General features: G+C 39.7%; 1 protein-coding gene across 1 annotated transcript in view; it reads left to right on the top strand.

Moving 5' to 3' along the window:
- LOC124613151 (protein argonaute-2) overlaps nucleotides 1-15,891 on the top strand; it is a 222,587-nt gene that overhangs the window by 153,576 nt on the left and 53,120 nt on the right. Inside the window, exon 12 of the mRNA XM_047141779.1 lies at nucleotides 11,841-11,954. Coding sequence (XP_046997735.1) covers nucleotides 11,841-11,954 — 114 coding nt within the window. The remainder of the gene's footprint in view (nucleotides 1-11,840; nucleotides 11,955-15,891) is intronic.

Genomic DNA, 15,891 nt, shown 5'->3' with positions numbered 1-15,891 from the left:
TAATATGTGCATACTGAAGTGTTGTAATGTTCTGTGTTAGGTCATCGACTATCAGATGGCACTCAGGAGGCCTGTCTGTCCATCCTCTGTTTTGACTCTGCAAGCAGTAACTGTGCTGAGTTTAGAAGTTAAGTGTTTGCAACATTCATTCTAGGGTACAACCAAGCCCCACTGACAAGTACATACTCCTGTTGGGTAGCTTCGGCCATTCACTGTGGGGCTATGGGGAAAGCTGGATGGACATGTTGATGGATTGAAGCACATGTTGGACAGTGTATCAGTGGTGTGTTGCTACTTTCATCATCAGTCTGTGGAACATTGCCACTCCTGTGGACCGGGTTCTGGATGTCTGTATAGTACAGAAACCGTGAAGTTGATGCATTGTTTCAGCATTAGTGGCTGACCGAACATTTTTCAGGGATGACATCCGGGCACATGTTGCACCAGCTGTGTTGTCAGGGACTATTGTGGACCTGGTGAGAATACCACTAACCCCATGACACCACTAAGCAAGGCAGTACAGGTTTCGTGAAAGAGTTGACTGAAGAGTGGAATGGGCCTCTGTTGTCTTCAGTGATGAGGGAAGGTTCTGTCTGAATGGGAGTGACGAATGTACACATTTATGGTGTAGACCTGGTGAGAGCTGTCTATTCCAGATTGCATTCGCCCATGAGAAACAGGCCCTGTCCCAGGCTTCGTGGTGTGAGGGACCATCAGTTACAACTTGTGGTCACATTTGGTGTTTCTGCTGGGTAAAGTAAACAATGTCCACTATATTGCACATGCTATTGTCGCTGTACTAATGCCATTTCTTCAATGGGATGGCGATGTGTTTTTTCAGCAGGGCAATGCACATCCACATACGGCTGCATTAGACAGCATGTGCTCTTTGTGATCTACAACTACTGCGCTGACCAGCAAGATCACCATATGTCTTTCAGATTGATCATGTGCAGGACCCGCAGAAACCAGTGCCAAATTGTAACAAAAGGCACAAGATTCTTGGGACAAACTATCGCAGAATGACATTTGGTGCCTTTATGATCATTTGCATGTAAGAAGACATGCCTGTTGTGCCAGCAAAGGGGGTTTCATTGTGTATTAATGCAACAGTTTAGGCATCCTATGCTGTGTGTTTCATTTGGTCTGAATTTATCATATACTCCTACAGTGATGAACTACCTGGCACCTCACATGTCAGTAAAATGACCTTGTCCTTGAGGGCGTTACATTCTTTTCCCTTGAGTTTAGATGCTTTAATTTACACTTGTAGTTAACTTCTACAGCCTTCTACAACACTGACAGTCATTATGCTAAAAATGGACTTTGAAAGAGATTTCAGAAATCATTATGTCATTAAGAAGAGCTATTCTTCTGCTAAGAAATAAATTTCAAGCTGTATCAAAGTCATCATCAAGTTCAAGCTGTGTGCTTAATGACTGTCACTCAAGGAATATTTACAGATAAGGTAAATTCATAGTAGTGACAGCCATCAATAAAAGAAAGAAAGAATATCAACTGTGATTACCAATCCATTTTCTCACAGTCTTTTATCAAAATTGAACATGTGGCATGCAATAGAATACTGACTCATTTTTCATAGCATGACGTGCTGGCTGACTACAAACTCAGCATTAGCAACGGACTGTTCACAAAGCTACACGTAATATTACAAATTAAGTTCTGGAGGAGCTAAACACCTATTATTACCCTGTTTGTATGCCTCTGTGATGTTGTCAAGGTCATTGATCAAGTGGACCATAAAACTATGCTTGAGATACTTTACCCCTTTCCACTCCAGCAGTGAGTGGTGCTCGATATTGCAAATATTGTTTTCTGCTCTGACATCGAGCCTTATTCGACATGATTTTTCATAGCTCTCACGTATTCCTTTCTCAAATCTGACTGTACTAAGCACCAATGCTGTATAGTACTGCCATCTAGGGAAGCCTGTGTTAACTCTGAATCAAACTGTAGCAGTTGTGAAGAGAATGGATGTAATTATTACGTTCAAGGTTATTAGACGGAAATGGCTTGTTATTTACGATCAGTCCTTTCTGAAAAAGAGATTGTAGAGCTTTCAGAGGAATGTTTAAGTGGAAACAAGAGTGACAATGATTTTGATGATGACAGTGATTCATTTGTAAGTTAAATGAAGATGGAAACAGTCAACCTTGCAGAATTTAAAGAAAATTCACGCAATGAAAAGTTTTGTATTGCTATATAAATGTATTTGAATGAAAGCTCACTTTTTGCTTAAATAATAGTTGTTGGTCAGTCACTGTTTCCACAAATAGAGTTGCAAATTCTCTGTGGCATGCTTGCCATTCAGGCAGTGGCGATTTAAATAAGAGCGCAAAGAGATGTCCTGTTGTGCATTGCAGAGTACAAAGGGTTAATACTACAGAATTGATTGCTCCACTGTTGTGTGGATCTACCCTTATTTTCATTAGGAGAAGTTAGAACATTGTGTTCATCTGCACTCCAGTAATAAAATAAAACGCAGAATGGGAGAACGTAAAATTTGAAACCTCACAAGGTTTTCTCCTGTTCGTAATCTACACAAATGATCTTCTAATGAGGTTAAGTGACTCTAAACGAAAACATAGTGATTGCTTTTTTTACCTAAAGTCACATGTATTTTTGGTGGAATTTGCATCTCAATTTTTCTTTGTGTAAATGAAAAGACGTACAAATGTATTATGTCGTCACATTAACGTGGACGAAGATGAAGACCTAAGCCACTGTCATATGAACCATGCATCCATATGTCAGTGTTGAGTATGTTGAGTTCTGACAACATAGTGTGGAAGAAGCATGCTGCAGAGTTCCCCTATGTGCAGAGCAATATCGACCGTGTCCGGTATTCTGAGTGCACACATGTATGTAAACCAATGAGATGAACGAGCACCACCATCATCAAATATTTAAATTTTGCTTTATGTATACCACAGACAGAAAAATATTGCTAGTGTATGCACTAGGAAGGAAATTTGTGTACTGATAGAGCCCATCCATTTCTGTAAACAAACTGTGTGATTTGCAAGACAGATACAGCCAACAACTGCTGCTGGGGAGTGGTGCAGTCACATGCCCATTTCGTGAACTCTTGTGTACTGTATAGGTGGTAAACGTCACCTTAGCTGTCAGTTGCTCTGAACCTCACTGTGGTGGCATAGATCACATTGGGGCACAAATGTCATATGTGTAAACCCCATCATTTCCGAGTGTTCAGCAGCATGATTGAGATTCAGTTGGAATGTTACTTGTTGAATGCCACAGCACATATGATGGACTCTATTGCTCCAAAGTTTTCTGAAATGGTTTGTGCTTGTTTGCTTCTTTCGGCAATATTTAAGCTTCCAGCAAATGATTGTTTCTGGTGCGGTGCAGCAGCATTTTTGTACTGTTGAACTGTGTGCTTCCCCGATTTACGATGCATCTCAACTTTGTTTTTCTTTCCTTACTCAAATCAGTAATTACAAAACTCAGCACACTATTGATTTTGACACATTGTGGATATTCATAGCTGTAGGACCCATACTTTACAATGCTACAGGGGTAACCGACAATGTATTTAACATAGAAATAGAACGGAATATAACTCTATTTGCATGTTACAGGAAGACTTTTGGCACGCTCGAAATACATTGAGAGCTTTTATTTTCTGGTCGTTGTAGTGCAGAGTGCGGGCACTATAAACTAGCAATTGGCTGTGAGTGTAAACAAACAAGAATTATGAGAGCCAGAGTGGAGAGGAATGGTACCGGGAAATAAGCCCAGTGTCACGCTTGTAGGGCAGCCATCTTACATTTGTGTTCTGTGTTCCTGCAGAAGCAACTGGCACATGGTCATAGTGATTGCTGATTTCTTCTAGTGTTGTGAGGTTTGTAATCAGATTCTGTGACAGACCAGGATTAGTCTCTTCACTCATTTCAAAATAAGAAAAGAAGAGAACAACACTCAACACAAAACAGTTTCTAATGGTTACAGTGCAACTGCTTGCTGAGGTTGGCAGTGTGGTAAACGAGGTAGTCCAGGTGTGACCTCTACGAGTATTTTATGCAGTTACAATGCAAAAGTCTGCCACGTAAAACTGCCGTCTTCATGTGTCCGTATTATACCACCTGAGAAACTTCAGCTAGCAGGAAAATGTTCACATTTCTTTATCCAAAGATACTGAGTCGAGCATTGCAGTACGCTTTGTGTGTCTTATATAGACCATTCTGTCGTCCACAGTTGCCGTGGCACCAGAGTATTGAGTGCACTGATATCGTGTGACATTCATGCACTTTTTATTTTGCAAAATCATTCTTGGATGACGTCAAAAAATAGTGTTATAGACGGTATGTGGTTACACAGAAATCTGTGTCTCTTCGAATTTCGCTGTGTGTCCGGTGTCAATGCAGTGTTCTGCTAGGGCCGAATGGGTGATTTGGCGTAAGCGGGTGTGACATTCGTTTTCCTTGCATCGGTCCTCGACCATGTGAACTGTTTGGCCAATGTAGGATCTGCCACATCCGCACAGGATTTTGTATACGCCCGCTTTCTTAAGGCCTACGTCATCTTTTGCTGTTCCTAGGAGGTCACGAATCTTTGTTGGTGGTTGGAAGACTGTGTCAATCTTGTGTCCCCTTAACAGTCTCCCTATTTTTGACGACACGTTGCCAGCAAACGGCAGAAAGGCCAGAGCTTGCTTCTCGTCTTCGAGTTGTTCTTCATCTCGGTTCTTGCTGCACTTCTGTTGTTGGAAGGCCCTTTGGATTTGGCGGTTGCCATACCCATTCTTGTGGAACACGGTCTCCAGGTGTTTGAGTTCCGTTGGCAGGTTCTGTTTAACAGAGATCGAGTGTGCTCTATGTACCAAGGTGTTGAGCATTAAGCTGCGCCAGATGGTGGCAGCTGGAGGTATGTAGGTACAGGCCAGTGTGTGTAGGCTTACGGTACACACTGTGACCCAGTAAGCCATCAGACCTATGTTCCACTAGGACAACAAGAAAGGGTAGTTTTCCATCTTTCTCAGTCTCCATGGTGAACTGAATGATACTGTGGACTGAATTTAGATGTTGTAGAAAAATCTGTAGCTGTTCCTGTCCATGTGGCCAGATGACGAACGTGTCGTCCACATAGCGAAAGAAGCATACAGGTTTCAGTTCGGCGGCTTCCAGTGCTTCCTCTTAGAAACTCTCCATGAACAGGTTGACCACCACTGGGGAGAGCGGGCTCCCCGTGGCTTCTCGTAGTATTGACCAATGAAGAAAAAGTACGTAGATGTTAACACGTGCCTGAACAGTTGTGTCAGTTCAGGCCCGAATTTCTCACTGATTAAGTGGAGAGAATTTTCCAGCGGGACACGTGTGAAGCAGACCAACGGAGTAGGAAACATTTGTAGTAATGGCTATCGTAACACCATATTTGCATTGTTCACTACTCCAATAAAAATACAGTGTTTCTCCTTTGGGTCATGAAATGGCCATTTCCTCTCTGCTGATTCTTACTAAGCTGAAGAATATCCAGGTCATACATGCTCATTTTTCTTTCAACTATGGCAAGATCTCACATCCGAAGTAGTGCACATACGTCCCTTGTCGCAATCTTTCTTACACTGTGCAAGGATAATTTGCGCTGTAGTGTTGGTCAAATGACTTCTCTCAGTCTTGTCCCTGCCAGAGATTCCACTGGGGAACTAGAAGCTCTGGATAATTTAGAACTGAACAAAGCCATGTGGTTCTCAAATGAAGAATTTAGTGAAAGTATGAAATGTTTGCTAAATGACTAGTTAGAGTTTAATAGCCACAGTTGTAATTTTAAAGGTTTGTAGAAGCTGTAACAACATGTAATAATAAGATTGCATGTAATCACAACAGATATATCGGCTATGATGTCGAAAGAAGCTACATCTGTGGTTAACTTTTAACAACCCATATCCAATAATGGCTTCCGGTGATCCACAAATAAATGTGTGCACTTTGTGCTTTCTGTTGTCGTGTAGAGTGCAATTGTTCGTGGTCTGCTGAGATTTTTTCATTAACATGAACAATGCAAGTTTCTTGGTAGCTGGTGAATGTTCCCATTTTGAATAGAAGTAGGGTGTGCAGTGTATTTCTGCTATTTCTGAATCTTGAGGAGACAGAATTGCCTGTCAAATCACACCAATCATAAGGTATTTTATGTTAGTATTGTATTCCAAATTGTGGTGCACTGCTTTGAATGGTAGCTCAAATTTAGGTCATTAGGCATATGTGATAGCCCATCCCCCATTTCAGCTGCATGAAAAAGTACTGACTGACAATGGGTGATGTTAAGAATTATTCGCACATTGTGCCACTTGTGTTGAAGTTTTGTTAGTGAGACATCTACCTTAACTGCCTCCTTCCGTAACATGAAAACTACTGAATTATACTTGAGATAAATAAAACTGGTACCTGGAGGGACAAGTTTAAAAGGTTCCCCCTCCGACCTTTCTGTATGCTTTCCCTCACCTAACATGTTAGTTGTCACAAGTTGGAAGTGTCCGGCTCGCATATGTAAGGATGAATCTAGCAAACTGTACCATCAGACAATGCTGTCTGGCACATGTATGCAAATGCATTTACTAGGCTTTCACTTGAAAATATGGTAATTGAATTCAGCAGATAGATCACTGCAATAAAGATTTATAGCTAGAAGTGGGCATTGATTATTTTATAATAGTTGCAAAACCAGAGATTGAAGAAATGTTTGGACAGAGAAAGGAACCAGAAACGTAACATTTAATGCAATTTATTGTTGTGTAACTGTCCTGTGCATTCTGAAGACTCACTATTCAGAAGTCATTCTAAGAAATTAAAAATGCTTGTAGCTAATTTTTCTCAGGTGTCTTCTCTTCAAAAGCCGATTTTCAGCATTGCAGGCACACTTAAACACCGAAAATAAAACTTAAGTTGCAAAGGAAATGCGCCATATACAACAACTAAACACAATGCTCATACAAGCATCTGCCAACAGCAAAATGTGTTAAAGGCCTTAGGAAGACTGTTCAATGCTTCATTATAACGAATTTCCTCCGTCTCCGATGATCATGACGTCACAACTGTTTACTTTAGATTTGTTTGAGCAGTTGCAGGCGAGCTCATGTGCATGCGCAGTTGAGTCGCGCATGTGTAGTACCTTCTCCCGCTTCTTGCTACAGAAGTGTGACTGTTAGCTGTATAAGCAGCAGCAGCAGCAAAATGCTACCCGGAAAAATTTTACTGGAGCGTGCAAGTTGCCAGATTCACTGGGGGCAAACCGGGGTATATACCCCGGGCGGCAATTACAGGGAATGGGAGGAGGCCGCCAAATTCATATTCTTGATGGTAAAAACCTTGTTTCACAAAGCGCCTAGTATTCAGCGCACGTTGGGCTGTCGATTATTCTTATGATTTTGAAACGCATCCCTGTTGGTTTTTTAACATTTTAGAACAAATTCTAAGTTTATTTCTGAATGAATCATAAGTTGAATTTTGAATGCGTGTATAGTGTACGCCATGTATTTGCCAGGGGAATCTCGTTGCATCTAGAAATAAACTTTCCTGCTGATAGAAGGGGTTGGGGCTATACGAGCTGAGCGGAATAAAGCCAAACGGGTGAATGGCAATCACTGTTTTTTTTTATGTGGTTGACTGTGTTTGCGAATGATCAGCGTTGTTATAATTACCAGCGAAATCCATAGATTCAGACTACCAGAGTGGAAATAAACGACCAACAGGAATGATAGGTAAGAAAGATTACGTATTTTCTTCTTGGTGCATCCAAGAAAATGAAATGTTGATAGAAAATTTTTAGCCAGACATCTACACTAGTGAGGACCAGTTGTACTGTCCCTGGTAGCAGCTGCCTGAGAAACGCGGAAAACGCATTGTATGAACACGTAATAACGCCTAACCGGAGAATAAGGATAACTAAACCGTTGATTGTGGCAGGGTTAGCGAAGTTAACCTGAGAATAAGTTACAGAATTAATGATAACAAGATTGTTTGGTAGAACGAGGAAGGAGAAGAAATAGGGACATCACTCAAATTATGGAAGAATAAGATGATTCCAAATTTATATAAAAATTTCATACTACTACTTTTCGATCCCATGCTTGAGAAGCTGGAGCGTACGAATGAAATGCCAAACTATTTCCAAACATAAAACTTTTTGCTTGTAGTAGGCCTAATAAGCATTTGATATTGGTACTTTGTGAATTATATTTTCTCCTAGTGTTATATAAATGACCATTTGTGCCAAAACAGTCTCGTTTATTTGGTATGTGTTACAATAGCTGCAATATTAGACAGGCCTATTTCGTTTTATCTAGCAGACCGTGACAAAATACACGCAATCAGATAGAGGAACCACACAAGTCTTGGGTGCTGTTTGTATTAACAGCTTTTACAGTATTAGACAGAAACATTTCTTTTTTTCATGTAGCAAAACATTTGATGATCTTGATGAGGTAATAGATTCTTTCCCAGGACGGAAAGCATGCCATGTAAAGCTGTAACAAGGTTGGAGAGGAAAAATGCTAGGACTTACGGACTGAAGAAAAGTGTACTGTCTTGCTTGTCTCTTCTACTGGTTTCATGTATCTTATATATATTTTATGTCACACAAAAAAGCAAGATATTAGCTATAGGCATTAAAGAATGCAAATTTTTTGAAGAGTTCTTGTTCTCCCAGTTACAAATCATCCCATCCAATATTGATTGCGAGTTTTTTTTTCTGATGCACAAAGCAATCTGAGTTAGAGTGGGAAAGTGGATAATCTCCACGAGACCGGCATTTACGTTTAGTTATTTTGCTGTTTCATCTTCGTTTGTTACTCTCAAATCAAGTGAAAACAAAATGGATTTCTGTGGCTGGGAGCTATCAAGTGAATACATTGGCATGAGTAAGGAAGGCTAAAATATGTTCTTGGTTTCAGATTTGATTTTATTTCCTCCTTTCTGACAGTCAAGTATTAATTGCCTTGCAGAACAATGAAGTTATTTTTGTCGATTTGCTAAAGAAATTTGGCTTTTATTAATCTTTTCTGATGAGGCAGTCAATGTATTTGAAACGACAGTGTTTAATTCCACACTATGGGCTAGTTTCAACTGTTCGCTGCACTTCAAAAGTGCATGTTTTCATCTTCTAGCACGTATGACATCATGCCATAATGAAGAACCAAACATTAGATAATACAGTACTGGTACTGCAAGAAAATTTACATCCGAATCTGCACATATAAATGTGCACTTTAAGCCGAATTACGCATTTTAGTATGGTTCACGAAATTCCGATGCTCTTGTTTCTTTTATGACATAATGTAAGATCTTCTAATGTCTTACGAACATACGCACTTCCAGCATCCTAGTAGCTGTGCAAGCGCGGTGACGCCTTTTATCTGGTGCTCTCTGGCAACTGCTGAAACGAATCTATTTCTAACAGGTCACGGGAAAATATTGCGAATGGTTATTTGAAAATCGTTATTTTCAAAGTAAATTTCCTTTTATGTAAGGTGAACTATGTGCGAGATTATACGATGAATTTCTTAAATCACAGAGCGTTTGACTCTCATTTAAAAATCAAGTCTTTAAGTACAAACATTTAGAAAAATTTCGAGCCCAGAAGATCAAGACATTTATGTCTTCATTAAAAATTTTAATGGCACATTTGTGGGGTGTAACGTAAAGTGTATAACATGCGCAAAAAAGATCAACATTATATGTGAAAGCTTATCTTCTCCTGAAGCTTATCAGAGACCAAGATAATATGTGAAATCTCAGCTTTTCTTGTAGTAACAGCATGTATAATGATTTAAACCATTAACGTTTTCTGTTTGTGTGCACGCCCTACTTAAGAGTGATATCGCTATTGCCTGACTACATCAGGTGTCCTATGCTCGAATATCCTCTGTCATCGGCTGGCGAAATCATGTGACATGAGCTATGACTGGCTACAAAAGCGCATTGCAATCTTGATTTCAATGCCTTGGAAAGTAACATGCGGCGTTTAGTGGAATTTAAATGTACACTTTCGTGATACAAAAATATCAGCATACATGTTGCTCCACATCATAGATCTTTCCAAAACATGTTATATTTAAAGACCAATTTAAATATGTCTGCTTGTGTCTGTATGTGTGGATGGATATGTGCGTGTGTGCGAGTGTATACCTGTCCTTTTTTCCCCCTAAGGTAAGTCTTTCCACTCCCGGGATTGGAATGACTCCTTACCCTCTCCCTTAAAACCCACTTCCTTTCGTCTTCCCCTCTCCTTCCCTCTTTCCTGATGAGGCAACAGTCTGTTGCGAAAGCTTGAATTTTGTGTGTATGTTTGTGTTTGTTTGTGTGTCTATCGACCTGCCAGCGTTTTTGTTCGGTAAGTCACCTCATCTTTGTTTTTTTTTATATATATATATATATATATATATATATATATATATATATATATATATATATATATATATATTTGTTTTTTTTTTTTTTCTTGTCTACGTGTACACTCTGAGAGTTCTTCCACTTGTATGGTAGCTGTCTGTGAAAACAGCTGCCATGTAAAGCATCATCACTTTTTTCATTGTAGGCTATCATTCTTGTATGTTTGTCAAATTTAAGCATAGTATGATAATGTATTTTTGGAAATAATCCAAATAATTGACAGTTCTTACACTGCCTTTCCTTGGGGCTGAAACTTGATTTCCTGTCCACAGGTTCCAATTCATTGTGCTCTAAATATTCATTGTACTGTTCATAGTGAAACACCACACAGTCTTGCAGTTCTTATAAGATTTCATCACTTATGGCATTGTCTTTAAGGCCAAGAGGAAATTGTATATATTTTATCTCTATTTATTTGTCTCTGCTAGTTTTGTTTGCCGGTTAAAATGATAGAGTTTCAAGACCCTCAAACTATGCAGTTTAAACCACAGCTCTCTCTGCAAACATGTGACACTTCCTTACGCCAAACTCGCATGCGAATACTGGGTAATATCAAAGTTAAAAAGCTGTGCCGGCAGCAATGCAATATTGCTACATGAACTCTGTTAACAGTAAGTGTTTATTTGGTAGTTGTTGCTTCTTACAATGCTACCTGGGCAGCAGCTTTGTCAGAAGTCACACTGTGACAACAGTATGCATTAGAGTCATGGGTCAAGCCAGGAGTAGAGCAAAGGATTCTCACTGGCACTTAAAAAGAAAGGGAAGAAGAGGGGTGGGAGAACTGACCAAGACCTGCCAGCTGTTGTTTTTGTTGCTCCCTAGTGTAATTTGAGCTGTATCTGCTCAGGAACTGCAGTAACACTATTCTCACAATCTATAAAGCTAAAGACTGTGCTGCATTAAGTCCCATGTGGTGCACTATAGATGTGGCTACTATTTCTGTTGCAGTGTAAACATGAAAGTGTTTCCTAACTGTTTGTATTAGAACAATTGGCCTAAAGTCTACTGTTTTCAGTACAAAATGACTATGGATATACTTTTGCATGCCTGAAAGTAGTATAATTTTGAATATCTGTTGTGAAGTTTTGTGCTACTGTATTGTCTCATTCTTTTTGAAATATTTTCCCCCTTTTATTTGCATGATTCTCACAAATTATAGTTTATCATGAAGATGGTATGACGATTAGGACACAGTACTCATATTTGTAATCGGTGGAGTTTGCATGTCCAGCGAACCAGCCTGATTCAAATTTGCTGTGGCTTTAGTGCATCACTTCAGGCAAATTTTTAGATGCCCTCCTCTAGAAGATTACAATCAGTCCTCTTGTGTTATCCATTTCCAACATTGATAGACCCTAATTTCTGATGAACTTTATGTCAGCTGGCTTTTATATAGTGGCCTTCATTTTCTAGGTAAGTACGCCACTGGTCCTGACCAAGTCGAGCCAATGTTCAGGTATCTGAAGTCATCATTTACGGCACTTCAGCTTGTAGTGGTGGTTCTTCCTGGAAAGACTCCAGTGTATGGTAAGTACAAACAAAGCCATAGCCATAGCACTGAAAAGAAGCACTAGGAAAAAAAAAAAAAAAAAAAAAAAACATTGTCATTGGTATTCACAGCTCATTGTTAGAAACTTTTCATATTTTAGGTATTGGAAATTTGTGTTTAAAGCATTTGTACAGTGTGCCATTCTGCAAATGATAACTTTAAAAAATGTACAAAATGAGATTTCAATGAAAGATCTGCAACCATAGTCATAATGGTAAATGCACACTTATACAGTGGCACTCGATTTGAGTGACTTCTGATAGCAGGAAAAACTTTCACTGCCAGTATTTGGCTGATGAGAGAAGAAAAGGTGGCAGTATGAAGAGTTTCACTATCAGAATTTTCTCTGATAGAGTGGAGTAAGTAGTGCTTCAAGGAGTGAGTTCTTGCAACACTGTTGATGATGATCCATCTATCAGATGAGGATGTTAAGTTTTGCATTCCCCTTGGTGCAGTTTGAGAAAAGTGGAATATGCATTGGCACTGGATTTTATCTTCTCCTTTCTCTTTCTTAACTGTGGACGAGTTAACTTGACATGGTCCGCCCCTCCCCAGATGCTGAGGACATGTTTAAATGTGGTCTCTGGCTTTTCCTGAAGTGCTATTGACGTGTTTATGTGTCATTTGCCTCCAACTTATGACTGCTGCGGGCGAATTACTTTCACATCTCAGTGAATAAAAAAGTTTGGAGTGTTTATCATACAACATACGTGCTTCTTTGTGTGCTATCATTTGGAGAAGACTTTGTTTTGATATCTTGAACCGTTTATGTAACACGATTGTTATGAACGTGATACGCGATGCGCAGGGAAGGAAATGTGTGTGTCATGTGCAACGATCTCGTCGGATACAAAAGTAAATAACAAAATGATATATCATTCTGCTCTCAATTTTAAATAAATTTTCAATATCTTATCTATACTTCATACACTGCAATGTGCGAACTAAAATCAACCATAAGCAAAGTTTATGCAATGTGTTTTTACCTCTGCAAAATTTTGTGCAATTCTTTACTTAATTGATGCAGCGTAGTAACTACGACATACAATGAAAACAAATTCAGCCAGTTATTGATTGAAAGTATCAAACTGTAAGATGTGTAAAAATCGAAATTTTGTACCTCATAATTTTTGTAAAATAGGACAAGTATTTCATAGAAGCCAAAAGCCACATCCCAGCAGAGGCACCAGTATTTGGCTAGTAGTAAAACCATAAAAAAGCCACCCTGAAGTAATTCTTTAGATGTTGTACTACACTTGGGTACTGTTTCATTTAAGCCATATATTATTGTTAACAGCCTTCAGTTTTGAATGATTACAAGGGTAATCACAAAAGTAAAGTCTCCTATTTTTTTATAAGTACATAGACCTGTTTATTTCTACAATGATTTACATCAATTTACAGCTTGAACATTTAGCTATTTTTTTAAATAATCACCATTTCTGTCGATGCATTTTTGTAGATGCTGTGGCAGTTTTTGTATGCCCATTGTTATCCCAGCTCTCCCCATGCTGAAGAAGGATGCTGCTGCTGGCGTGATTGTTGCTTGGTCCCAGGTGTAAAGTGGTATGCCCAGGTTTCGTCACCAAAGACAATTCAGTCCAGAAAGTTGTCCTGTTCGGGTGCAAGGGCAGTGAAGAAATACACGGGAAGTATCAACTCATTGCCGCATGTGGTCCTCAGTCAGCATACGTGGCACCCATCATGTGCACACCTTCCGATAGTTCAATGTTTCCGTTAAAATTGTGTGAGCGGTGCTTCGGGAAACCTCAGGAACCAACGTGCAGAGATCATCCAGGGTGATCCGCCGATCTTCGTGCACACTTTGCTCAACCTTCAACACTGTCTCCTCAGAAATTGACAGTCTCCTGCTCCTTCGTTCGTTGTGAATTTCGGTCTGACCAGCTGCAAACTGTCTACACCACTTACGAACATTTTTGACATCCATGCACAACTCACCATACACTTCCGTCAATTGGCGATGGATTTCAATCGGCGCAGTGCCCTTTGCGTGCAAAAACCGAATAACTGCAAGCAGTTCACACTTGGCGGTAACATCCAACAGTAGCTCCTTTTTGAACGACTGCCAAGCCAAGATTGAGCGCCTCAGTGTGGCGTGCGTATGTGAACACACAGTGCGTGAAGCACTCTTCATAACAATGTGACCAACTGCCACACAAACAGAGTTCTGTACTTATAAAAAAAATGGGAGACCTTACTTTTGGGATTACCCTCATAGTTCCTGCTGTAACCAAATGATTGGTTTCTGCTGTAACCAAATTTGTTGCACTGTATGGATGTAACAGTAAGTATCATTTTAAAAAATAAGACTTACAGATGTGAAAACTTATTTGCATGCACTTAACTTTTACAGATCACTGCAAAATTTAAATGAGTGTGAAAACTCATAAGAGGTGACGTTGCAAATAAATTAAATGTAAAGATAGTTGAAAAGGACAATGAGAAACTTTTCACTGAAAGCTTCCGAATGTGTTTATTGTGTAGGGAGCACATAATTTTGATTGAAAATGTGTTACCCCAGAATTTCTTGTAGCTTCATTTGAAATTTTATCCAGTTTCAACTCTTTTTGTTTTATAAAGAGTTTATTACAAATCTGTCACAGTTGCAGTATATGGATGTTGGCGACTTTTTTCGAATTGACTGGTTCATTATCAAGCGTGATCTACTGAGGCTCCAGCGAAACTGCCTGATCTCAATGACAACCATCTAAAATTGACAATACTTGCAAAACTATTTGCCAAAATATGTGTAATTCACCTGTGACAGATTTGTAACAAACTCTTCATGAAATTTTATCATTTTTACTAACTGAAATGAGGCAGTTACTTAAGGACAACACTGATGTTTCACTGAGGATATGTGCGAGACAATTTCCCCCATTATGAAAATTGTACGTAGAAGTGTACATAGACATCCATCATAATTTTTTGTATCTACTCGGGCATTAACAAAAGTTTGTAAGACTAAGGATGACCTTTCTTTTTTGATGATGATCTGACACAGTGGTCGCACTTGCATAGTTAAGTTATGGTATTTTGTCACAGGTTATATTTCACATGAATAATGTTTTCTGGTGTTTGTACTTGTGTCATACACTGTGATCAAAAGTATCCGGACACCTCAAAAACACACGTTTTTCATATTAGGTGCATTGCGCTGCCACCTACTGCCAGGTACCCCAAATCAGTGACCTCAATAGCCATTAGACATTATGAGAGAGCAGAATGGGGCACTTCGCGGAACTCATGGGCTTCAAACATGGTCAGGTGGTTGGGTGTCACCTGTATCATATGTCTATACGTGAGATTTCCTTACTCCTAAACATCCCTATGTCCACTATTTCCGATGTGGTAGTGAAGTGGAGACATGAAGGTACACGTACAGCACAAAAGTGTACAGGCTGATCTTGTCTGTTGACTGGCAGAGACCACTGGCAGTTGAAGAGGGTCGCAATGGTAGACATCTACCAGACCAGCACATTGGAATTCCAAACTGCAACAGGATCCACTGCAAGTACTATGAAGCACCTTCTTGCTTCCCACTGTTGGGGATGTCAATTACATCTTTCAACACAATTGAGCACCTGTTTATAATGCACGGCCTGTGACGGAATGGTTACACATCAATAGCATCCCTGTAATGGGCTGGCCTGCACGGAATCCTGACCTGAATCGTATAGAACACCTTTGGGATGTTTCCGGATGGTAACTTCTTCGTGCCAAGCCTCACCGACTGTCATTGATACCTCTCCTCAGTGCAGCACTCTGTGAAGAATGGGCTGCCATACCCCAAAAAACCTTCCAGCACCTGATTGAATGTATGCCTTAGAGAGTGGAAGCTGTGATCAAGGCTAAGGGTGCGACGAACTTGTAAGCCATTTTCAGCCAGGTGTC

This window comes from Schistocerca americana, chromosome 1, assembly GCF_021461395.2.
Source record: "Schistocerca americana isolate TAMUIC-IGC-003095 chromosome 1, iqSchAmer2.1, whole genome shotgun sequence".
Taxonomy (NCBI): domain Eukaryota; kingdom Metazoa; phylum Arthropoda; class Insecta; order Orthoptera; family Acrididae; genus Schistocerca; species Schistocerca americana.
This window is presented reverse-complemented; position numbering and strand designations above follow the sequence as displayed.